This window comes from Ixodes scapularis, unplaced genomic scaffold (genome assembly GCF_016920785.2).
Source record: "Ixodes scapularis isolate PalLabHiFi unplaced genomic scaffold, ASM1692078v2 ptg000854l_1__unscaffolded, whole genome shotgun sequence".
Classification (NCBI taxonomy): Eukaryota; Metazoa; Arthropoda; class Arachnida; order Ixodida; family Ixodidae; genus Ixodes; species Ixodes scapularis.
In genome coordinates, this window is record NW_024610056.1 from 712,808 (window position 1) to 738,906 (window position 26,099).

Consider the following 26,099-nt stretch of genomic DNA (forward strand, 5'->3'; position numbering starts at 1 on the left):
GACATGCAATTTATCAAATGACAGCTTGTATCAGACATGGTGCTCCCTAAACCGAGCGGCAAACTCCAACAGTTTCTTTCACCCGAAACGCACTTTTGGAGAGAAGTCCTCCGAAATGCACACCCTGGGTGATACATTCTTTAATTTTGAATCAGAGTACATTATCTTTGTTTTCGAAACTGAGTAATGTGACAATAATGGGACGGTTCGAACCGACACGTTTTGGCCCAAGACAATGCACTCTTTCAATTTCGCCAACGTTTGGCATGAGATTATCGTTGATGAAATTATATAACAGTTGTTCGTTGTCATTCCAGGTCTCATTTTCGCATTGTGGCAAACCGCCAAAGATGAGATCGTTTCTGCACATCTGGCCATTCATGTTGTTCAAAGTGTCCCTAAATACAGAGACACTCGCAGACACTCCACTCAACAAGATGAAGCATTGCGGTTACACAAGCCAAACTTTCTTTTATTTGCCCCATTTGAGTAACTCTGGCCTCTAAACTAGCACACGTCTGGCCAGGTGGGCTATGCCCTTGTTAATTTTGTTTAGCTTGCCCATACTTTCCCTCTGGTTTTGGTTTCTGACTGCTAATGGGCTATCAATAGCTTCTTGCAGTTTGTCTATTTTCTCACTGTTTGTAATCTCGGGGCCGGGGATGAGCTCAATGTCGCCGGCCGACCCTAGTAACAGGACCAGAAGAGCAAAGAGTTGGACATGGTTGAACATTCCAGGAGATATTAAACTGCTTCGGCAGGAACAGACGAGACTTTCTTTTTGAGCACATTGTAAACCTTCCGATACGAATTTGGTAGGTTGCAATGTCAACTCACATTGGTACACACTGGTGGGATTTGCAGCAGGGTTGGGCAGAAATACTCAAAAAATGTATTTGGAAATACAAATACTGGGATACATTAAAATAGTAGCTAAAATACTGATACTGAAAAATATCTGTAAAAGGGTGTCGCAATACATATCGGAATTACATTTTAGAGGCAAGAAGTATTTGGAAATATAAATACAGGAATGCATTTAAGGGAAGGCAGAAATACAAACACAGAAATACTGATACTGCAATTCATTTTTCAAATTTGTTTGAGACGCCAAATGAGATGAAGCTTGAAGTTGGAAGCGTAAGTTTTCGATCCTGAAATTACTTTCCCGTAGGCTTGGCACTTTGCTACAAAGGTAGTGATTTCGGACGATGAGGAGTCTTCAGTGGGCTCAAAAAAACGTTCCATCAAGGATTGACCGTGGTCCCTTCGCTGACATCCTGTCTGTCTGACGAGGGATGCGGAAAAACTGACCTCTAAATAAATTCTATGTCATACTAAATCGCATCAAAACGTCACCGGGCCGTGCCCAATAAGGACGCCCCTGTCAACAATTATCACATGACGTCACCGTGAAATTAAGTGGTATTCTCAATCTGTAGGTGTGGCCTTGAACATGAAACTTTACCACGCTGCTGTATGAAAGGACAATACATACTTTCGTTGTAGGTTACCTCGTGGAAGATTGTGCAGGCAGTGTCATCTGGAATTTTAGAAAATAGTGAACCACCTGAAGCATCCTAAAACACGTATGTCTTTTCTTCTGTTAAGATTGAAAAACCGATTGATACGGTGGCATCCCTTTTGTGAAGGTCCTTCCTGCCGACCCTCCGCCACCAACGCATGGACTGCAGTCCTCAAGTTTTGCCTTGCATACTCCAAATAGAAACCTCGTGGATTGCGGCCTGAGATGGCCGGCACAGGTGCGAGCTCTCTGAGAAACAGCGCGCTTGAGACGAGTCGCAGGTGTACAAAGTCTGGGTCGTCACAGCGAGGCCATGTCTGGCCTCCTTCCTGGGTTTCGGATCACCAGAGCAGCATGTCACGTTCATGTCGGCTGATGACGTACTCTTGAGCCGCCCAATATTACGGGCACCACCGCAGACACATTCGAATATAACTTCACAGCGTGAGTCTTCCTACTATTTCAAGTCAACCACCGCCAGGCTCGTGCTGCAGCGGACTGTGACTCAGCTTTGCCGGCTGGGAGGACTGTGTACGCTAAGGCAAGAGAGACAGTTAAAAGCAGGCTTTGGATGCCCAGCAAACAATGACTGAATTAACCCCCACCTAAGGACTTGCGGCCCAAGATGCTCCGGCTCCACTCCTGGAACGCCACCTGGTTCGAGTCCCCAACTACGCAATGCTTCTCAGAAGAGAGGACACATACAGAAATAGTTTGGAGAATCGGAAGGAATTTTGGTCACTACCATGGCAACAATGCCCCAGCGTCTCCTTGACCCTGGTGCCCTCAGAAGTAAAAAAAAAGAATGTGTTTCAATCTGTATTTGTTTTGTTTTTTTGAGGGGCGGGGGGGAGTATTTCTGAACAAATGTAACGAAATACATTTCATCCTGATTGTATCGCGATACAAAGGAAAATTCAAAATGTATTTCGATACAGGAATACAAATACTGGTGAAAAACATGTATCGCAATACACAAATAAAGATACCAAATGAATTTCTAAAATACTATTGTATCGCGATACTGCCTAACCCTGGACACAACGCAACATTTCCACTCGCAAAATGTTGTGCCCGTGAAATATTTCTCAAAACATGTTATGCCCAACCCTCATTTGCAGCCAAACGGAAACTTAAAATGTATTACAAAAACTGAAGTGTACGCACCTGCGAGAGATTATTAATACGGTTGGTGCTCTGGCACACTTGGCTGCAAATCCCGAGGCGATGCTTGTGCCAATCTGTTTTGTAGTCCTGTGATGTGGTCACGTGTTGATGACGTGTTGACCAGATCTCCTGACGATGATGGCCACTGGCGCTCTGCACTGGAGTGGTGATTCTTGAAATCACAAAGTGTGTGACGGGCAGAACGCTGTCTAGAGGATACAGCACTTTCCACACAAGAGTAGCCGGGGTGCCTGCGAGAGATTATTGACACGTTTAGTGCTCTGGCATACTTGGCTGCAAATCCCCTTTATTTTAGGATAGCAATGCTTGTAAAACGAAAAAAAATTATATAGAGGTGTTGATGTATAAATCAACTTTTCAGCCGAAATGGCTCAATATATAGAAATGCCACTTACACAAGGGTATGACTTATAGTCTGGAAAATATTGTATATCAAAACATATGACAAGGAAATTTGTTTCCCTTTGCTATTTTCTAGCCTTGTTATTGGTTTTGCACGCAAAAAGGACAACTTTATTTACAGGTAGTGTAATACCCCTGTCAGACGGGCTAGTTTAGTGTCACTACAAGCGAGTGCACTTCGCACTTAGTGTCATTTCTGTAGTTTGCCACACGGCTCCTTCCTGAGGAACAGACTTGGCTTGGAGTGAGTTTGACGAACTCACATTGCTCGATCGAGCGCGTGGAATCAGTAGGAGTGTTTCAACAGTAAAACATAACAACACAGAAACCAAAAGCGTTGCGCAAGTTTTATTTTATAAAGAAAAAGAAATTCGGGAAAGAGACGACATGTAGAAGAGTGGCATTGCAAAAAAAGTAGTGGGGTGGACTTGGAGTTTAGCCTTACCTGAATCAAGATTAGCGCAGTGGTGAATTGATAAAAGACGACGAGCAAAGTCAGTCATTCATGGCTATCTTGGTTAGCAGAGAATGATAGAGCCTACTTTTGTTGCAGCATGTGACTACTTGAGACAACACAATAATTATGATCTGATTAGGCAGTGCAGGGCCTCCTCATAAAGTTCCGTGGAACGAAGCGGAACGCCAAAGTTGGATATGCTTCGTTCTTTATCTCAATTAATCTAACTTAGTTTCAGAGCACAGCTCCTAGGCACCCGCTTCTGAGTTGAGCTGCGTCGGCGTAATCGCGCGTTGAAGCAGTTGCACTAAGGGCAGTTTCCCAAAATGACGTCACACGTGACGTCATGTGTTACGTCACGAGGGTAAAATTTTCCCGCTAAATTTTGCGGTAAAAGTTTTTGCTAAGTTTGGCGGAAAGTTGTTCCGCTAAATTTAGAAGAAAAATTTTACCCGTGTGACGTCACATGACGTCACAGTTAAAATTTCAGATGACGTGTCATGTGACGTCACACGTCCATTCAGCGGTAAAATTTCCCGGCTAAATTTAGCGGGAAATTTAGCGAAAGTTTTACGCTGAGTGAGATGGGAACAGGAGAGGAGGATGGGAGGGTACGGAGGGGGAGCAGCTGGCATACCCTCCCCTTCGTACCCTTCTTCCCTCCTCCTCAAGAGCTGCGCTCCAATTCGGCATTACAGTGAATTGTAAACGTCTAATTTTTTTAACGTGTCTTTATTAAGGGGTATCGGTGGCCGAGTGGGCTAGCGCCCACCAGGTCGGAGTACGTGGAGAGAAAGCTCGCGCTGGAGAACCCAGTGATCCAGCCCTGCCCGAAGAACACACTTCCAACGAAGTGAGTTCGGGGAGCACACTACGCTCGCTTCGGTAGACCAAGTGTGTAATCTCGATAGCACTGTTCAAGGAGTAGAAAGAATAGAAGGAATTAACGCTGCATAAATTTAGTATTATTTGGATAGGAGTAATATTAGATGCGCACTTGTTTTCTGTTGGCAAGATAGTAGTGCATTGTAGAAAAACAAGCGGCGAATCTAGTTTCCAGCCTCGGCCCCAGCGCGACGGCCAGCGACGGCCGGGAGGCACCTGCAAGACTCCACCAGGAATCTGAAGGTGGCAGGAGAGACGCGATAGGCTTGCTTGAAATGGAACTCGCCCAAATGGCGCAAGGTGTCTTCGAACCACCGCTCGTTCCTCTGGAAAGTCCACCGTTCTCGAGTGATCACGGGTAGGTTGTCGGTCACGAGAGCGGCTATGGTGAAGGCATTGGCCTGCAGCTGCTGATCGATGTCACTTGAAATTCTTGCCTGTCCGTCGGCATCCAGGTCCAGCTGCCTCTCATCTGAAAGGCGTTGGGCTCTCACGAAGAAACGTGCCCCAACCACGCGCTTCCACTGTCCGACATCGCGGATATCACGCTCCAGCTCGTCCTCCACACACTCCAAGATGTTTCGTTATGGCGAGTGGCGAGTGGCCAGTGGGCTCACCCACACCAGCTTGGAGCACGCGGAACGAAAGCTCGCGCTGCAGAACCCAGGAATGCTGGGTTCAATCCCTACCTTCTGCTCGTTTTGATCTATGATCCGTTTCACCTTATGTTGTACCACAAACAAGGATAGAAGCGCGAGCTCATAGCGTTGGGAGCTACTCTTAACGCACAAGAGCTTGTGCCGCCAAGATGGGCCCTACAGCAAGGAGCTTGCGCTTGTAAACTTTCCTGCGGTACATCATAAGGTGAAACAGAGTATAGATGAGCATCGTACCGGTGTGCGGACGTGTATCACTGGCTTTTAATGACTGATCGTAACGATTAAATTGGATTCGAATTTGGATTAAAGCTCGTGACTTAGCGCAACATTGTGTGGTAACGTGTTTCTAATAAGATGGCGAGGTTATTTATGAAAAAATGCGCATGCACTGTAATATTTTGCGTGCCCATTACTTACCCATCGCAATTGCCATCATTTTGGAGTGACACTAAGTTTTCCCGTGTGGCACCAACACACTTGGAGTGTGTTTCGATGGGTTGAAGTGCACTCGCTTGTAGTGACACTAAACTAGCCCGTCTGACAGGGGTATAAGAGTTCTTTCGCCTCCCTCCATTTCATCTCCCTTGGTGAGGTGTCCCATAGCCGTCACTCTATGGAATGCCTCAAATTTTTGTTCCTTTCTCTTGAACCTCTCAGGGAGCACATCTCTAGAAGAAGAAGAGGCACTGGTACAATACACACAAAATCATAAATAACCTAAAAATTGTTGTCAAACAGAAAATCTTCCAGGAATTCTTTTATCTATTCAGATTTACTTCTACAAGACAGGGCCGCCAGTTTCCATGATTTTTTTATCATAAATATTTGAAAAATGTTCTTATCATCGAACTGCTGTAATATATTATTCACCAGGTACATGTTTCTTCGGTTTCTATTTGCTTTTCAGCTATCGACAAATTGAAAAAAAGGCTTTCTTTGGTTTAGGTGTACAAAACAAAATTTTCCATTTAAATTTTTTTGCTCGAGCTCTATGGGAAGCACATGTGTCTTCCTTTATTTTACCAGTTTATTAAACCTAAATAGTTTGCTAGTTTTATCTTAGTTCAAGCTAGGACTGAATCCTGCATACCCACCCCACAATATGTATCGTAATTTTATTTCTTTACCCCATTCATTATCCTGGGTCCATGCCTACCTTTAGCTTTTTTTTTTTTTTTTTGAGCAAGAAATATGCATTTCTTGCTCAAATATGCATTTCTTGCGTACATTTTTTTACATTTTATTATGTCATTCAGTTTAATTTGCGTAATAAATAAAAATCATTAATTTTTACAATTTCTCCCACACATCTTTTTTTTGTCTAGCTGTATGGTGCAAGAGACATTCGAGGTTCTTTTGTGGAGTGAGTTGATAAACTGGTTTTATAAATACACCATAACCACTGTTCGATTACGTAATATCAAAGCGACCAGGAAAGGAATGTAGCGGGTGAGTCTTCCCACGTACGGTTGCCGAAAAAGGCTCGACAAACCAGGTTGTCATTATGAGATGAGGTCACAGAAGTGGTGCACGTACATTTGTTCCTAACTGGCATCTGTTCCCACGCTCGGAGAGTAGACATGTGAAACCCCAGCTCCACCCAGGGACTCCAGCCTCAGTCCAAGGGCAGAAGGCAGAGCCAAGTCTGCAAGGACGTGCCTTGTTGCATTGGGCAAACGGGACCCACTAAACCTGGTTGGCCTTCCCGACTGGGCTGGATCCAAGGGACCTGACCCAATTCATCCACTAAAGTATCGCACCATGTTAAAAACAAATGTAGCATAAGAATCGCTCCTAGGCTGAAAGTCATCTCATAGTCTAGTTTTAGCGCGTCCAAACACCCTAAAAGCTGTTCAAACAGGACGCTGCAGAGCTCACGTCAAATGAAAGTCGCTTTCTGCCAGTCCCGTTTCAGTTTTCACATTGAACATGAAAATGGCACCGGTTTCTGTAAAGATTTATTGATAATCGTCTAACCCTCTTTTTTAAGAATGCAAGAAAAAGTGTTTTCCTCCTCCCCAAAAAAAGAAAAAATTACTAGAGAGGATTACAGTACATAATATGCTGGTGCTGCGTTGCAGGACACCATCCTGCTGTGTCCTCTCGGGGCAGCCCTTTAGTCAGTAAAACTCTGATAATGTAAAAGCTATCATCCCACCTGGGTCATCATCTGCAACTCGTCAACTTACATTTTCTGGATCAATGCTGCATTGGAATGTTTTCAGCAATGTGTGAGAGTGAGTCATGTTGTTTTTTTCCCGCACAACTTTGAAATGACTGAATGGTTTACCTCGGCAAAAAATGCACCGTTTGGGGCATGGCCATGCAGGAGGCAATACTTTGACACCAAGAGGTCCCATTCCCTTCCCTTGGCCGGCTCTTGTGGTACCCTTGTTTCTGTGGCCTGAAAGGATTATCCCTTCAGCGCCGTGCATACTTGGGCCTGCATTGAAACCAAAATAATTCCATATGCACCGACTTGCCATTAAAGGCCAAAGTACACTTCTTAACTCTTACTTTCTACTCACCTGACACAGCAGGATGTTGTTAACAGGAATGCCACTGTTCACTAGAAAAATTATTTGTAAATGCTCCATAGTAATAAATCATCGTCAAGATCTAATGAAATAACAAGCATGGCCACTAAAGACGCTGTCCTATATCGTGAAGTAGTAGTGGACGTGATTTGGCTATCATTTGCAAGGCCTAGCTTGATGACATTGTAAATAACTCCGTGTCCGGTCACATAATCTTTTTTTTTTTATGCCTTCGCATTAATCCTTTCGTACAAGTGTTGAACTTGGACTGGTTTTGAGCACACTTATATAATTGCTTGAAGCTTTGCTATGGGAATCACGAAAAAAAGAAAGTTGTACTAATGCACCAAGACGATTACCATTGTAATGTCCGAACCAGTTCTCACCTGTTTTCCAGCAAAAGAAACAAATAGCAAAGTTATGCATGAATGATATATTGTGAAGAAGCCTTTCGACAACCTGATGAACAATGTATTGAATGCGAAGAACAGAGGAACTAACAAGTTTTCTGTTCACCGCATGGTTCACGAAAACTCAAAGCATTTGTGAACTGTGCATTGACATTGTGTAGGCTCATTCTTTTTAAATGAATAAAGTACTCAGAAAATATTTAAGTAGTCTAACGCAGGCCGAGCAGGAAATTTGCAGAAGAATCTGCTCCACAACAGTACTTATAACCGCATTTCTTGAATATTGGCCTGAGAAAATAAACAATTATGTTGTATATTGACATATGCTTACGACGTTATTAAAGGTTCCCTGAAAAGAAATGTTTGTTTAAACAGTCTGCTTTGGCATACGGGTGTCTAAAAATAAATTTTATGCAAAAAAAAAGAATTATTTATTATACGCATATTAATGACGATAGATTTATCTGAAATTCTGCGCATGAAGTCTCTGACTTCACGGAATGGTCACTCATTCTTTCGACCTCAACAAGATGGTCATTTGCTCTTTCCACCTCAACGTGAAGGCAAAGTCGATGAACCTGTCCTCCACGCGACTGAAATGCCAAGAGACAAATCACATGGAGAGGAGATGACTACCAACTAAATCGTGTTTTGCGTCACCAAAAATTGCTTTCAAAACATATATATATTTTTTTGTGTGTGTGTAAAACTAATTTTTTGAGATGCATGTCTCCCAACCAGATTTTTAATTTTTTTTTTTTTTAGGTTTTCTTTAAAGGGGTAGAAAAACAAAATTTCAGCGCTCATTTTCTAGCTTGAATGTGTCGCATGCTGCACCCTAACCTCAAAAACACCAGTCTTCCGTTGAAAGGCACAAGAAAACTAATTTTAAAGCTAAATAAACAATCTTTCAATGTGCACCTGGTGGATGCATGCGGAGCCTATTTGGGAGGTAGTCTAGCAACTTTGGGTAACTTATTACGTAGTCTTGACGGAGCAGATTCTTTCGAAGCAGCGCTGACCTTTGGAATTTCAACATTTTCCTTCTTAGCTTTCCTTCAAGCTCAACTCACAAATCGCGCATTGTACCAAACGGTCCAAGAAGACGGAACGACTCCCCTCTTTCTCAGACCCTTGTTCGTGCAACCGGAAATAGCCAATTTAGCCTGTCGCTCAAAACTCGAACAAAAGTTGCTTTTCCGACCCCGTTCAGCCCTAGGTTGACAGTGCTGTGGAAGCTACGTGCCCCTTGGGCCAGCCGCACGCTCGTCACTCCATGGGTACTTCGAACGGCTCGGTTGTAACGAACTGACGCTACTGACACCACCACAACGCTGACAACGCCACCAAGGGCAAAGCTCATAACCACGCCTGCCTTGCTACGTCACGAATATCTTTGCTTTCTGTTCTTGTTTCCGCCGGATATCTCGTGATGCATCGCGCTCTCCGTTCGCTTCTCTTATATAGCCAGTTGTTCAAAATACAAGCGTGCGATTATCATTTAGTATGGTTATTATCCGTCATGATTGACTCATTCCCGAACGAAATTTGAATATTTAAATTTTTGTTTCCGTACCCCTTTAAGATACCAGAGAAGTGGCAGTGCCCCCAAATGAAACAAGGCGTGAAGTTGGGCTAGTTGGTTCATATTGCAAACTTGGAAACAGTGCAAAAAATACAAGGGACAAGAACGAAAAGTGAACAAACACAACCCAGTGTTCATTCACTTCTCGTTCTTGGCCCGCCTTTTTTGCGCTGTTTCCAAGTTTGCCCCCAAATGAAGCCCGACACTCGTTTTGCATAAAATTTCAGACACGACTAAACAGCTTCAAGAGAAGCTACCTTCGGCAACTTTGATTGAGCTCGAATGCCAGGTGACGCTTCATGAACCTGCCTAGACACATCTTTATTTGTCTCAAGAGATGCGCTTTGAAGAAATCAGCATGGTCACGAATTAAAAGGAAATCTCTATTCACTATTGTGAACGCTGCAATTTTTATGCAGATGCCTTCCTTTCAGCGTCACACTGCGTAACCGAGGCACTGTAGGAATCTCAGCCAATATGGAACGCAAGGGTCCTCAACCTTTTTTGGTAAAAATAAATAATTCAATTGAACTTATTTATCTTAAAGGACCTTTGCAATCATTTTTAAGCCTCTACTTTTTTTGTGGTTTCCACGTCTCTCGGGGTTCGGACAAGCCAGCGGGCGCGGAGAGAGTAACTAAATACCAGTGCGTCATATTTTAATGGGACGACGAAAAATCCTCCTCCACTTACGGGGGCGACCCGCGGTGCCGAAAGCGCGCACTATGGAAAGTCTTTGGTCCTGGGCTTACCACTGGTCAGAGCTGCTAAAAGCTTCTTTTTAGTCAAAATACAAAATATAAGTGGTGCGAACCGTTTCAATTATTTATAAAAGTAGCTTTTGTTCAGTATTTTAGATCAAAAAAGAGACAAGTGCAGTTTATAAAGTATGGAAACAAGAAATGACCCGTCAACATACCCGCCACCAAGCGGTGGAAAAAGGCGGCGCATACTAGAAAGGAGTAGTGGGATCAGGCATCTACGAGCGGCAAGCGTAGAAAGGTCCTGGATGTACGCGGCGGCGCTGCGGTCATATACCGGCTCGAGTATCCGACCAGTTCCGAGCGTTCTGAAGGCCTTCGGCGAGCAGCTTTGGCTTGCAGTTTGGCCGTTTGGCAGTATGGCAGCGCAAAGCGGCTCCTGTTCTGAACTAAACTTTACCCCGTGTTTGCTGTCGTTTCTGGGCAATAAACTGTCATGCCGAATTAGTGTTTAAACCAGCAGCAAATGCAATGCAAACCGCCCTAGCCACCCCCTTCATCCAGCCAATCCAGCACGCGCTTTAGTGGCGTCCTCTCGAGCCGTCGACGCGGAGTGCGGCAGCCGTGAGCATTCGCTGAGCTCACTACCCCTCCTCTAGTTCACGGCCACTCAAGCGACCAATAACGTCATGAAGGAGGTTAGTTTTTGCTTGTTTTTGTAATTTTGATTTGGCTAAAACGTTTAAAATAAGCAAAATTTGAGAAAAGTTTTATTAAGTTACTATGTTCAGTGTGCTCAATTTGGGTGCAAATTAAAAACCATTAAAAAGTCCTTGCAGGGCCCCCTTTAAGAAAGTAATTAAAGCACTCAAAAAAATTCAAGCATATGTGACGGAGCACGGTAGACAGTTTCTTGAAATTAATAAATGAACTGGTCAAATGAATTTTAGTATCGGAATGATCCACAACTGCAAACATTTGTAGCTGTGGTCTTGTCAAAAAACAAATTGCGTTATTCCTACGTATTGTTATTCATAACGACTTTTTTTTTTACGTAAATGTACATGTTAATGCTTTTGTTACCCGTGCTCACGAAGAGTTACCTGACATAATCCATGGCAACTCTTCTACATCCGTTATCAATACAAAGCAGGATGGTTTCAGGAAGCATGCATAGTGGCCCCTTACTCTGATTATGCGTAATCGTAAATACAATACTCCAAAGAATTTTTTGTTCTCAATGTTTTGCCAATCTAGGAAAGTGTATGTTTTGAGAAATATTTCACGGGCACAACATTTTGCGAGTGGAAATGTTGTGTTGAGTCCAGGGTTGGGCATGCTATCGCGATGTATCGCGATAGTATTTCAGAAATTCATTTGGTATCTGCATTGCTGTATCGCGATACATTCTTTTAAGCAGTATTTGTATTCCTGTATAGAAATATATTTTGAACGTTCCTTTGTATTGCGATACAATCAGAGTTAAATGCATTTCGTTACATTTCTTGAGAAATACTCCCCTTCTCCCCCATCCCCTCCCCCTCCTCTCCTCTCCTCCCTCCCTCCCTCCCTCCCTCCCTCCCTCCCTCCCTCCCTCCCCCCCCCCCCCAAAAAAAAAGATCAATAAATCCAAACGCATCTTTTTTTTCCTTTTTTTACTTCTTAGAGCACCAGAGTCCAGGAGATGCTGAGGCACTGTAATATGCTGACCAAGGTTCCTTCCGATTCTCCATACTTCTCTATGTGTCCTCCTGGCACACCAGGTGGCGTGCCAGGAGTGGAGCCAGAGCATCTTGTGCCGGAGGTCCCTAGGGGTTTCTTGAGTCATTGTTCGCTGGCATCCAAAGCCTGCTTTTTACTGTCTCTCTTGCCTTTACGGACACAGTACACCCCGCCGGCAAAGCTGATTCACAGTCCGCTGCAGCTCGAGCCTGGTGGTGGTTGACTTGAAATAGTAGGATGACTCACACAGTGAAGTTCAACACATATTCGAATGCGTTTGCGGCTGCACTCATAATATTGCACGCTCAATGGTACGTCAACGTGACCCACGCTCAACGTGACCCACTGCTCTGGTGATCCGAAACCCAGGAAGAAGGCCAGATGTGGCCTCGCCATACCGACCCAGACTTCGTACACCTACGACTCGTCTCGAGCGCGCTGTTTATGGGAGAGCTCGCACCTGTACCGGGCAATATCAGGTAGCAATCCACGATGTCTCTGTTTGAATTAAGTAAGGCGAAACTTGAGGACTGCAGTCCATGCGTTGGTGGCTGAGGGTCGGCAGAAAGGACCTTCACAGCAGGGATGCCACCGTATCTTTTTTTTCAACCGTAACAGAATATAAGACATGTGTTCCAGAATGCTTAAGGTTGTCCACTATTCTCGAAAATTACAAATGACACTGCCTGCACGATCTTCAACGAGGTAACCTACAACGAAAGTATGTATTCTCCTTTCATACATTAGCGTGGCAAAGTTTCATGTTCAAGGCCACACCTACAGATTGAGAATACCAGTTCTTTCCACCGTGACATCATGTGATCATTGTTGATAGGGACGTCCTTATTGGATAGGGGCATGGTGACGTTTTGATGGGATTTAGGATGACATAGAATTTGTTTAGAGGTCGAAGTCTTTTCGGATCCCTCGTAAGAGAGACAGGATGTCAGGTAAGGGACCGCGGTCAGTCCTTGATGGAACGTTTTTTTGAGCCCATTGAAGACTCCTCGTCGTCCGAAATCACTACCTTCAAGGCAAAGTGTTGTGGGAATTGTGATCCCTTAACATTCTGTCGCGTCAGCGTTTTGGCACGCCGTGGCGGCCGCGCCGACGTAGCGAGAGGTGGCGCTGCTTACCACTGTGAGTGGCTTCCTCCTCTCCCCCTTGGGGCGATTTCCGTGACGAACCCCCGCGAAAGGAGATCGACGTGTCGCTCCTTGATTGGCCACTTCGCCCCCGCCGTGATCTTAAAACCAGCGGACAGCAGTCTCGCTGGTCTCTTCTTCCTGGGATTCGGCGGCGGCGACAACGGGGACCCTTCCGGCGCACCGGTGAGCGTTTACCCCGTACTTTGTACCTTAGTGGACGACCGTTCGGCCGTGGGCGATCTCCACACCAACGGCGTTCACCAGCTTATAGTCGCTGTTTTGTTGTTATTTTGTTTCATTGTAAATAAACAGTTTATCACCGTTACCAACGTGACTGGTGTTTGTTTGCGCTCAACGAGCAGCATGCCACGCGAGCACGAACCCGCTTCGCGGTAGAGCGTCTCGCCGCGAACGTGGAACTCCCAAAGGCAGTGGCCCTAAGGAGAACCACAGTGTCAAGCCTACGGGAAAGTAATTTCGGGATTCAAAACTTCCACTTCCGACTTAAAGCCTCATCTCATTTGGCGTCTTAAACAAATTGAAAGAAATGTATTGCAGTGTCAGCATTTCTGTGTTTGTATTTCTGCCCTCCCTAATATGTATTCCTGTAGTTGCATTTCCAAAGAGATTTTGCCTCTATTTAAAATGTATTTTCGATATGTATCGCGATACACATTTGCAGATATATTTCAGTATCAGTATTTAAGCTACTCTTTCAATGTATCCCAGTATTTGTATTTCCAAATACATTTTTGAGTATTTCTGCCCGACCCTGGTTGTGTCTTTGTTATTACTACGTATTTGCTCATTTAAACTTTTCTTATTTTTCCAATACCATATTCGCAAAAATTGTTTTTTTTTAATTAAGCAGTTTACACTACCTTTCACTGTTTATTGCAAATGTTCCTCCACTCTCAGTAAGGAAATCAATGTTTTCGTAATACTTGGTATTTGAATCCTCCTGTTGCGTTATAATCGTGTATGTACTCAATGCGGTGCATAATGGGAAATGTCCCATAATGCACCGTGCGGGGACGAGGAGGAGGAGGATAGGGGAGGAGCTTGAAGGAGGAGGGGAGGAGGAGGAGGAGGGAGGGAGGAGGTGTATACCCTTTCCACACTATTCTCCCTCTTTCTCTTCAAGAGCTGTGCTCCAATTCAGCGTCACGGGGTGTTGAAAGCGTATAATTTTTTTTAAGGTTCAAAGACATTTGCCGCGTGACACACCATTTACTTAGTTTGGCCAAGAAGAAGAAGAAGAAGAAACTTAGGTGTTTAATGGCACAGCGGCAACTAAGGCCATAGTGTGCCAAACACAAGGTAAGTTAAAGGCAATACTGAAAAGACCTATAGTAGGTAGTTCCATCTTAAAACTATGGAAAATAAATGATTAAAACCTTACAAGATACAGGCCTATTAAAGCCTCCAGAAATTTTAACCAATGCTCCACTAACCAGAGGCACTCTAAAGGAATTTCATTCACGCAAGGAAGTATGGAAAATGTGCCGACGATACAAGATCGCCGGCTGTCTGCCACCACTAATTTTCAGGTAAACGTAATAGAAAAGAAAACAAACTAAATTTCACAGCCGATGTAGGATGCCAATGCTATCTAAAAACTGAAAGACTTGACGGTGCGGTACAAGAGGTTCATCACCCAATAATAATGCCGGGTGGAACGGGACGCGATTCCGAAAAAAGGTAGAGAAAAAAGTGGTGCGTTCGTGATGGTACTTAGGACATATGATAACAATATGCAAGACACTCAAAGACTCGTTACAGTGTTCACATTTCGGAGCTGCCTCTGCCCGTAGGAGGTACCCATGCGTGAGATGGGTGTGTCCCAGTCTCAGACGACAGAGCACAACCTCAAAGAAGCGCTCCCTGTGTCGGCAACTTGCCCATTCCGCAGGGTAGGTTTCACACAATGAAGCTTGTTGTGTATTTCCGTGTCCCATTCTAACTGCCACTTTTTCTGGATTGCTTTTTTTAGACTGTGTTTGTAACGAGTGCACAGAATGTCCTTGATATCCACTTGCCTCTCAATGCACGTACTGGCAGCTCTATCAGCATCCTCATTTCCTTGAATACCGACGTGACTAGGCGCCCAGCAGAAATTGATGTGTAAATCTGATTTTGCTGCAGTGTGCACAATGTTCCGGAGCCTAGTAACGAAGGTATTCTTTGGTACTTCCAAAGAAGCAAGTGCCTTTAAAGCGCTGAGAGAATCAGAGCAGATAACAGAATGCTGGATAGCGTTTTCTATAATGAATTCAACAGCTAAAATTAAAGCATATAATTCTGCAGTAAATATTGAGGCTCTGGCATCAAGACGCCTAACAACCTTCCATGTCTCGCTTATAACAGCACAACCGACAGCACAGTCACTCTTAGTACCATTTGTGAAGAAACTCCTATAGTCACTGTACGTATAAGCAACCTGGGAAAACTCCTGCTGCAGGGCAGCAACAGGAGTTTGCCGCTTATTATATTTGATCAGAGTAAAATTGATTATGGGTGCTACGCACTCCCAAGGAGCCACTGCCAGTGGAAGTTGGGCAACTAGGCTGAAACTGTGAAGGCTGTAAGCCTGTGAATATGTTTTAATTCTCTGCGTAAAAGGGGGTACGACAGATGGCTTGTTCTGGAATGGAGTTTCATAGCGAGAATCCTGAATTGCTTCCTGGATCGGATGAGAAGGGACAGAGCGAATTCTTAATGCATACTGGAAGCCTAAATAAAACCGTCTTTTTTCAAGTGAATATTCATTACTCTCAGCATATAGGCTAGGAATAGGGGACGTCCGAAAAGCACCAGTGGAAAGCCTCAGACCTTGATGGTGGATCGGGTCCAACACCTGAAGGGTAGATTGACGTGCGGATCCATACACTACACATCCGTAGTCCAATTTTGAAAGAACCAAGCAGCGATAGAGACGAAGGAGACATTCCCGATCGCTACCCCAAGACTTGTGTGAAAGCACCTTTAGGAGGTTCATTGACCTTGAGCATTTCTGTTTCAGGTAAAGTACATGACTACGGAAATTCAACTTTTTACCAAATATCACTCCTAGAAACTTGTGTTCATTACGAACAGGAATTGCCAGCCCCCTTAAGGTCAAACTAGGCTCTAGGATCACGCCACTACGTAATGAAAAGTTGACACATACTGACTTCTCTGGTGAAAAACTAAACCCATTGGCATCAGCCCACCTCATCAGACTATTAATTCCCAGCTGAAGTTGTCTCTCGCAGACCGAAATGTTACACGAACAGCAAGAGATCTGCAAGTCATCCACGTAAAGAGAATAGGAAAGTGATTGTGGGATAGACTTTCCAATAGAGTTCATTTTTATTAAAAATAGTGTTACGCTAAGAACACCACCTTGTGGAACTCCATTCTCTTGGACAAAACTACGAGAGAAGGTTGTACCAAGCTTGACATGAAAGTATCTGTCTTCCAAAAAGCTTTTGATGAGTGAGAGCATTCGGCCACGAATTCCGTACGAGACAAGATCGTTCAAAATTCCATACCTCCATGTTGTGTCATAAGCCTTCTCTATATATAAAAAAAACAGAAACACAATGCTGTCTATTAACAAAAGCCTCACGAATAGTTTTCTTATGTCGTACGAGGTGGTCCACCGTTGATCTGTGAGCACGGAAACCGCACTGAAACTTGTCTTGGAGGTTATTTTTCTCTAAAAAATGGACCAATCTTGAGTTTACCATTCGTTCAAAGGTTTTCCCTAAGGAACTTGTGAGGGCTATGGGCCGGTAACTTGAGGGTAATGATGGATCTTTTCCTTGCTTGAGGAGCGGGATAACCTCAGCTCTTTTCCAAGAATCTGAGAAGACCCCTTCTCTCCAGATCTGGTTAAAAAAGCTTAAAAGCACCTGCAGGGTATTGGAATGCAAATGCTTGAGCATACAGTAGTGAATTTGATCTGGTCCCGGGGACGTATTTTTACTTTTATTTAATGCTGCCTGTAACTCTCGAAAAGTAAAAGGTCTATTATAGGGTTCTTGTAGTCCTCCAGAGAAATTTATCCTCTTCTTCTCTATAACACTTTTATGCTTTAGAAATGCAGCCGAGTAATGCGATGAACCTGATACAGATGCGAAGTGCTCCCCTAGAATATTGGCCTGCTGCTCAAAACTAGGCAGTACACCACCTGGCAGAACAAAAAGCGGTATGGAGAAGGCTCGATAATCCCCATTAATCTTGTGCACTTTTTCCCAGACAACTTTTACACTGGTGTGACTATTAACGGAGCAGGTGTATTTCTTTCATGTCGTCTTTTTTGATTGACGACGGACATATCGAGCCTTCGCCCGAGCCTGTTTGAAGGCTAAAACATTTGGAGGGGTCGGGTACCGGCGTAGCACATCCCATGAACAATTTTGTTTTTTTCGAGTCTCACTGCACTCCTTAGTGCACCAAGGTTTTGGCTTAGCAGGAAGGCGTGTAGAAGACTGCGGAATAGCTTTATGAGCTGCCTCAATTATAGAGGCAGTAAGGCATTTGCAGGCATCATTTACATCCAAGCCAACTACAGTTTCAGGGTTAATCTCAGATGCACTTTCAAACATGGCCCAGTTCGCCTGGTCTACTTTCCAGCGTGGTGAACGTGTCATGAGAGAGGATGAAGGAGCAGTGCACTTTAAAATAATGGGGAAATGGTCGCTACCATATGGGTTAGGATGCACATGCCATGAGAAGTTAGGGAAAAGTGTGGCAGTCCCAATAGAGAGATCAATGCATGATGAAGAAAGGTGTTGACAGCTAAAAAAGGTAGGCTCACCAGTGTTAAAAAGACAAAGTGTTCGAGAGAATAACACAGACTCAATCATTTTTCCTCGGATGTCACGACGTGTACTCCCCCATAGAGGGTTGTGACAATTAAAATCACCCATCAAAAGGAATGGCTCAGGAAGCTGGTCTAAAAACGAATTAAAATCTGAGGATTTCAAAGTAAAGGATGGCGGTAGATACAAAGAGCACACTGTCAGAGCTTTGTGAAGCATGAACCGTACAGCCACTGCTTACAGTGAGGTAGACAGTGGGACTTGTACGCAGGGCACTTCTCTCGGGAGAACCACCGCAACTCCTCCAGAAGAACTGACAGAGCACGGACGATCCTTTCGGAATACCTGGTACCGTCTGAGGAAGTTGGTATGGCTGGGATTTAAATGAGTCTCCTGTAAGCAAAGCACACGTGGCTTGAGTTCCTCCAGCAAAAACTCCACATCATCCAGGTTATGTAGTAGCCCTCGACAGTTCCACTGCATTAGCATTGAAACCATAATTAAGATATGAAATTATGAGCACACGGATGAACAGTAAAAAAATCATCCCTTCGGAGGGATCACAGGTTTTTTAGTTTTTTGCTTGGTTTTCGGATTCTGCCACTCCATCTCCTCCTGGTCAGACTCAGGGGTAGATGGGGAGGTGGATAGGGCAGGAGCACCGCTCTCCTGAGCTCCGCAAGCAGGCTTGCCTGCCGGCTTGGGAGGGTCGGAGCTGCGAGATCCTAACCTGCGGCCACGACCAGAACCTGACGGGAGGGTGGCAGATGTACTGGGGAGGGATTCAACCCCGTCCATCTTCTCCACCTCCTTCTGTCTTACAGAAGCTGCATGAGGGCCATGCAGCTCCTTGGTTGCAGGCGGTCTCTCCAGGGAGTGAGGCCGAGGGCCTCGCTTTTTCTCCCTGGTAGGAGACCGTGCAGACTGTACAGGCGCAGCAGGCGCTGGCCTGTCTCGGGATGTGGGAGCAGCCCGCGAACCCTCTCCGCGAAGAGAGGGAGCCTGCTGCCCCTGGGTAGGCTTTGGGGTCCTGAGGGCGGCAGCCAGGTCTTCGAGCAAGACCTGGGTTGCCCTCGACTCCATACGCGGCGCAAGACCCCGGCGCGCCACGTCAGCATACGAGCCTTGTGCAAGGAATGACCAGCGTTTCTTGGCCTCAAGGTATGTAATGTTCTCTTTAGCCTTTAAACTCAGTATCTCCTTTTCCTGCTTCCACAGGGGACAGGCACGGGAGTATGCTGCATGGGTGCCTTTGCAGTTGGAGCAGCACACAGTGCTTTCACAGACGTCTGCGACATGTTCGTTGCTGCCACACTTGGCGCAGATCTCTCTTCCACGGCAGCTCCTGGACCCATGCCCGAACCTTTGGCACCTGAAGCACCTTTGGGGGGTTCGGCACATAAGGACGGACACGGCAGTTCAGATAGCCTGCCTTTACTGTTGCTGGGAGACAGTGCCGTTCAAAAGAAAGAATAAGATGTTTTGGGGGAATCTCCTGACCCTCGCGGCGAAGTATAATCCGCTTTACTGCAATGACACCCGAGTTTCGTAGGCCTTCAAGGATCTCATCCTCACTTACATCTAGCAGGTCCTCTTCGGAGATGACACCACGCACAGTGTTCAAAGTCCTGTGCGGTGTTAGCGTGACTGAGGTCTCCACGATGCTCTTCATCTTCTGAATGGCCACACTTTGCTCTTGTGTGGTGACCTCAACAAGGAGGTCCCCAGAATGCAACTTTTTTGCTTGGTAGGAGTGTCCGATCAAATGCTCAAGAACCTTGGCAACAATGAACGGAGACAGCTTGGCGGCAGGGCGTTGATTGTCTTCAGAGTGGACTACAAAAAACTTAACAAAGTGTTCTGTTTCAGGTGCTTTGGCGATGACTTGTTCCGGACAGAGCCGTTTGGATGCCTCCCTGGAACCGGGTTTAGAGAGAGAGGGAGCCATAAGAGGCGGAAAGTGTTCAGAACCTGTGGTGTGCCGCCCACCACGGAGCCCAACAAGGGAATAGTTAACGGACCATAACAAAAAGGGCTTTGCTGGAACCGTTAGACTATTAGCACTGCCCAGGTACTATAACCAAGTGTGGTTTTGGACGAGGAGTCTGTCGCCACCCAAGGTTAGCCCTTGCCGCCAAAGGAAATGAAAAAAGGAAAGAAGAGAAAATGAGAAGAGTGAAAAGAAGGAGAAGACAAAGGTAAAAGAGAGGAGGGGATAGTAGAAGTGGCGACTGACTGAATCATCCTGTTTGGGCCAAGCCAGGACACCCGTCTACGGGAAGCGGGGACCGAAGTGGTGTATTGCCTCACTCGGGGGGCCCCGAAGGGTCCAAACCTACCCCGGGTTCGACTCAACCACCAGGATGCCCTTTTCCCCGGACACGGGAAAGCCACGCACAGCCAGACGTGGGCGGGCGAACCCGCATGGCTCGGGGTCCGTGGAGACGCCACCCTCCAAACACCTGTTTTCACAGGTGCCCCCTGCGGGGTTAGTTTGGCCAAACAATGATTTAGCTTTTCTTACGGTGACCGTCTGGACTTCAGTAAATACTAAACAATCATCTGCAAACAGTCTAGCGTGCACATTTTCATCACATATTAAGTTGTTTATAAATAGTAAAAACAGTAATGGCCCCAACACCGATCCTTGGGGAACCCCTGATGTCACCTCATACACACAAGAGTGGGCGTTCTGAATACTAACAAACTGTCTATGTTTATTTAAAATGCAATCAATCCACCCAAGCAAGAGCTGGTTTTTTAAAATCAATCTTAATTTGATCATTTAATTCTGATGGCTTAGTTTATCGAAGGCTTTCTTGAAATCTAGAAAGATGACATCTACCTGACCTGTGGCGTCTAAAATGTGCAAGAAAGAATGTACGACTTCAGTTAACTGTGTCGCAGTGGACAGGCCCTTCTAAATCTGTGTTGCCTATTATTGAGTATGTAATGATTAGCTAAAAAGGTGCTAATATGCTTCGAAATTACCTGTTTAAGAAGTTTGCAGCAGCTTGAGGTTAGTGAAATCGGCCTATAGTTTGATACCATCTTACACGTCACCTGAATTTAGGATTTGGAAAACTTTAGCCATTTTACAACCGTCTGGAATAGAAACAGATAGCAATGATGCCTGAAAAATAATGAAAAGATATTTGGCAGACCATTCAGCGTCTCTTCAAAAATGAGTTTGTGACTTTGTCAGGTCCTTCTGACTTGGAATAGTCAATGTTAAGGAGTATCGAAAAAATTCCTTCATAAGACAAGGGTACATCATCGATCGCTGGAATATCAGAGTATTCATTGAACACTCGTGACAGAACATCATTGCTGGAGAAAACTGTGGAAAAAGAATGATTAAACGTGTTGGCTATGTCAACTTTTTCAATATTGGCTCACCATCATGAACAAAATTTGAAATGTCATTTCTCATACGTTAAATGATGCCGCCAAAATTTCTTGGGAGCAGTCAGCAGAAAACTAGACATTGTGATGTTGTATAATTTGTTTTTAGCACTTTTTATGGCAGTTTTTAGGTCTGTGCTCTGAATTCTAATAGTTTCACCTATGCGTTCACTAGGAGTTTTGCGGATGTTTGCTGTATATCTCGAGATTTTTCGCCTTTTGATGGACTACATGTTTCGTAATCCACTGGTTTTTGTTATGCGACATTTTAATTTTGAGTGGAATGTACTGGTCAATGCATTAGTTTAGTATTTCCTTTAAATTTCATCCATATATTGTTAACATCATGTGCAGGGTCAAGGCTCAATTGCCTCAAACAGTGATAACAAGATTCCAGTTTGTCTAAAAGGCCCATCTCCATGATGAAAATCTTTGTATGTTGTCACATCGCTATGCGCACTAGGTACCAAACGATAAGGGCAGTAAAACCATCAAGTGATGCCTGGGAATACCCAGTACCGGTACAGAATATCGCTTATACAGATCAAGAATAGATTGGCATTCACCCTGCACTCGTGTGTACCATTTCACTATCCGAGTTCAATCGTGCAAAGAGGTCATATCAATCAAAGTGGAACAAAGAGTGACGTCTTAGTTTACCGGTCTTAACCCCTTCACTTCCGCTATTACGCAGCCTTTTCCCGCGTGGTATTCCGCGCCCCGTTTTCACTGTACCCGTGCCTTCTGTGGCTCCGAGGAAAAAGTTTAATAACTTCCGCAAAAAAAGACACAGGAGGATAACTTTTGTTTTATTTCAATCCTTAATCACAGGCAAACGGTATTCACTTAAAAAGACTTTCGAGTGTGAAATAGCTTAAAGCACACGGGCATGTGAAGGGCGACTTCACATTTTTCGCATTCCCAGCGGCTCTCGCTTCTTTCGCCCTGAACCTTGCAGATGTGGCACCGCCTAGATGGGTTTGGTTTCGTAGCATTGGCTGTGATCTGGCGAGGAAAATGCGCCCATTCGTATCCCTCTAGGCGCATCGGCGAGGCACTCACTGATGGCTTTCCCCGTCGCTTGTAACCGGGCAACACCGTCTCCTCCACGATCTGCTCGGCAAGGTCGACTTTCCAGTCCGTGTAGCCAGACTTCTTGCCTGTGGTCTTTCCAAAAAGTATATAGCTGTTGTAGACAGCTATATCCATGACGTAGAAGCAGGGCCGTACCCAAAAAAAAATTTCGGGGGGGGGGGGGGGTTTCGTGGACAACGGTGGCCATTTTGAAAGTGTCTATTGTCTTATTTTCGCCTACGAATCATGTTCATCGGAGGCATATAATGGAGAGTTGCAGCAAACCGGAGAACCGGTCCCGGTTTGGTATCCGGTAGCCGACCGGCACCACTGCGCGTGCGCAGAGGTGGAGATTAAAATCGGCTGGCTGCAAGTGCACCGACCAGGGCTGTACCCAGAAAAAAATTTCGGGGGGGGGGGTCAGAACCCCCTAACCCCCCCCCCCCCCCCCCTGGTTACGGCCCTGCGTAGAAGAAGATCTTTTTGTACCCCCTGGCATATCTCCGCATAATGGGAAACGAAGCCAGCTGCTGATCCTCACGGTCGACGCCTCCCATACCTCTGTTGTAATCAAGCACAACCTGGGGTTTGAGGATTGGCTGGTTGTGTTTTCTCTGTTTTCCTGTGTCTGTCAGGTTTGTTGTGTCATGGGAGGTCGAAAGCAAGGTTACGGGCTTCTTGTCCTGCCATGTCACAGCCATCAGTCCACGGGAAAAGAGGCTGCGACAGTCACCCTTTTGAAGGTTGATTTTTTTCAGATCCTGCGGCATGTTCTTTCGATGCACCCGAACTGTCTTGACAGCGTTAGACCCCGCTTCCTTGATGTGAAGAAAGAGTAACCGGGACGAGTACAAGTTGTCTGTATGGATGGTGTAGTGTCTAGTTTCAGCTTGTGTTTGAACTCCTCAACTCCAAGCAGCCGAAGGAACATTGACTATCGAGAGGCATGCTTGGACAGGCCTCCCGCGGTGTATGCGGAGCATCGCAATGTAACCTCCAACAATCCTATGTAATCTCAGTATTAAACGGTGTTAAACCACTACAGATGGTGTGACCATTTCCAAGACGGTGTCCCACAAGGTCGATTACAACAGCCTCGCTGCATAACATTCCAGCTGTTGCCGGGGTCCTCTCATTTTTGCCTGTTGAAATAGAAAAGTTCAGGCAGTATCCGCTTGACGACTCGCACAGCTTGTAATATTTGATTCCAAAGTGTGCGCAATTCGACGGATTGAATTGAATGTAGGACAGACGACCACGAAACTTCATGAGGCTCTCGTCTACCGCCAGTCCCTCTCCTAGAGAATACGACTCGCCAAACACCTTCAAAACATAGTCGAGGACTGAACGCAGCTTTTGAAGTTTGTCGTCATCAACTGGCAGGCTGTTGTCGCACAGGTGAAGGTATCGTGTGAGCGCCCAAAACCACTGACTGGGCATCATGGACGCGAAGAAGGGCGTGCTAATGACGCTTCTCTGAAACCAGTAGGCTTGAATCCTCCTTTTTTTCACTTGGCTCATGAGAATACAAAGGGCAAAGTACGCCTTCATCTCACCTGGAGTCGTGGGAAACCACAAAGGGTCCGGAAAGGAGGCCTGCTTCTCAAGTGCGTACGCATTCGTGTGACGTGCAAGCATCTGCCAAAAGTCCTTGCCTATCAAAGCATTGAACATTGAGAGGGCTGTAGGACTGTCCCCTACAGCTATCTGAATGGTTCTCTTTACACCTGCTGTTCCGGCGAAAGGGATCTTCGCGACTTTGTCGGCACTGTCGTCGTCCTCCCATTGCCAGACGTCGAGCCTTCGAGCTTTCGATCGTGGTGGCGCGACGGGCACCGAAGAATCAAGTGGTTCTTCTGAGTCCGAAGCCTCAGCATTGTTGTCACTGTCCGAATCACTGCTTTCGATGTCCATGGTAATTTCCGGGTCGTCGCAGTCGTCATCCTCATCACTTTCAAACACCAGATCAAGAATTTCCTCGCTGGTGAGACACCTCCTCTTCCGCGACGCAATGTTTTCATACAAAGAAAAAGAACTGCAAACTTCTTCCTTTTCACTTCTAAATATCATAAAATAATCACGTATGTGGTACCATCTGCTGTCAAAAGTACTAATCAAAACACCTACCGCCTGTAAAGTGTTGCCATTTATCAATATATTTTGGAAACAAATTATTTTGCGGAGGACGGCGATTCGCCGTCTTATTGCACTTTGGCCCTTTCTCCCGCGGACGGTGGATCGCCATCTTCGGAAGCGAATGGGTTAAGCATCCCAATCGATGCTTGGAACATTAAAATACTTGGAGATTATAACATTACGGGTGCTGACACGCATTTTAACTAAAAACTCTTTCAACTTTTCTAAAATGTCGAAACTGAAGTTAGGTGGTCGATAGATGGTACGTATCATTATTTTGATATTAGACAATTTTAGTGTGCACCAAATACTTTCTATTTGCTTTGAGTCTTCGATTGTGGTGCAATCAAGATCATGCCTAGCAATTATGGCAACGCTTTTGATACCCCAATCCTTCCTAAATATTTTATATCCTGCAGGAACTATTTCGCCATTCACCACGAAATCATGCAACCATATCTCTACAATAACCATGATATCGGGGTCATGCTCAATTAAAATGTGTTCAAGTTCCTCAACTTTGTTAATGATACTTCTTGAACGTAAATTAATAATAACAATATTTCGTATGTATTTTGTGGCACTTTGTCATACCATTTCGCAACTTAGTGCCCCGAAATTATCTTTCTGGTATAAGTCTTACTTTATCATTTATGCTATCATCCCAGGCGTATGTAGCTCCATTTATTTTTATCTTATCAAATGCGAGGAAACACTTTTCACCATTTGCTCGGTTTGCGCTGCCATTTTCCCACAGCCTAATGTCTCTGACCTGTCCTGAATAGTCCTCATTTACGGGAATGTGTGTTCCTTGTATTTTTTTTTGTGTTACGAAGGATTGCAGTATTGTTGCCTGAGCTACCAAGTTATAGAAAAACAGGTTGTATCTTATCGGATAACAGGCTGCCTAGCCTCTTGATCTGCTGTACACTGCAGACATAAATCCCTAATTTTCCACTGACTACCTGGTCAATAACATGTGTAGTTAAGAAAGCCTGTGTTTCGCTCAAGGTTTCTTCAAAACTATATAAGGTTTTTACACTTTTCTTGGTTGGCCTTCAAAAACGCATCCAGTGACGAAATTTGATTTCGGGCTTTCTGCACTTCACCTGACAGACGCTTTAAATTCGCCACCGAAGACTGTATGGATTCTAGTCGTTGACCAAAACTGTTTTGGTTTATCATGATCTCAGCAACATCCCAGGCAATCTGTTTCTTACTTTCGAGCAGCTGTTGCATAATAATAGTGTCAGGCCCAGGATTGTGCTCGACACTGCCACTAAGATGTAACAATATTGCAATCACACTCCAACACTCGGAGATTATGTTACACAAGCTGCGTAGGCTCGGCAGCATTATCAAGGTCCTGCAATTGTGTTTAAAACACTTGTAGAAGTATATTCTACTAACCTGTACGTAGAACAGGAAGCAATATGACATCCCTGCTTCGATTGGGC

At 45.0% G+C, this 26,099-nt stretch overlaps 1 protein-coding gene across 1 annotated transcript; it reads right to left on the reverse strand.

The window, feature by feature from the left end:
• Nucleotides 1-1,884: 1,884 nt before the first annotated feature.
• LOC120848937 lies at nt 1,885-26,085 on the reverse strand. Its single transcript, XM_040221041.3, has 4 exons — nt 26,053-26,085; nt 7,407-7,559; nt 2,693-2,943; nt 1,885-2,206 (listed from the first exon to the last, which is right to left on the reverse strand). The coding sequence occupies exons 2-4, from the start codon at nt 7,549-7,551 to the stop codon at nt 2,120-2,122; spliced, it is 483 nt and encodes a 160-aa protein (XP_040076975.1). The 5' UTR covers nt 7,552-7,559; nt 26,053-26,085; the 3' UTR covers nt 1,885-2,119.
• Between the last annotated feature and the right edge of the window lie 14 nt (nt 26,086-26,099).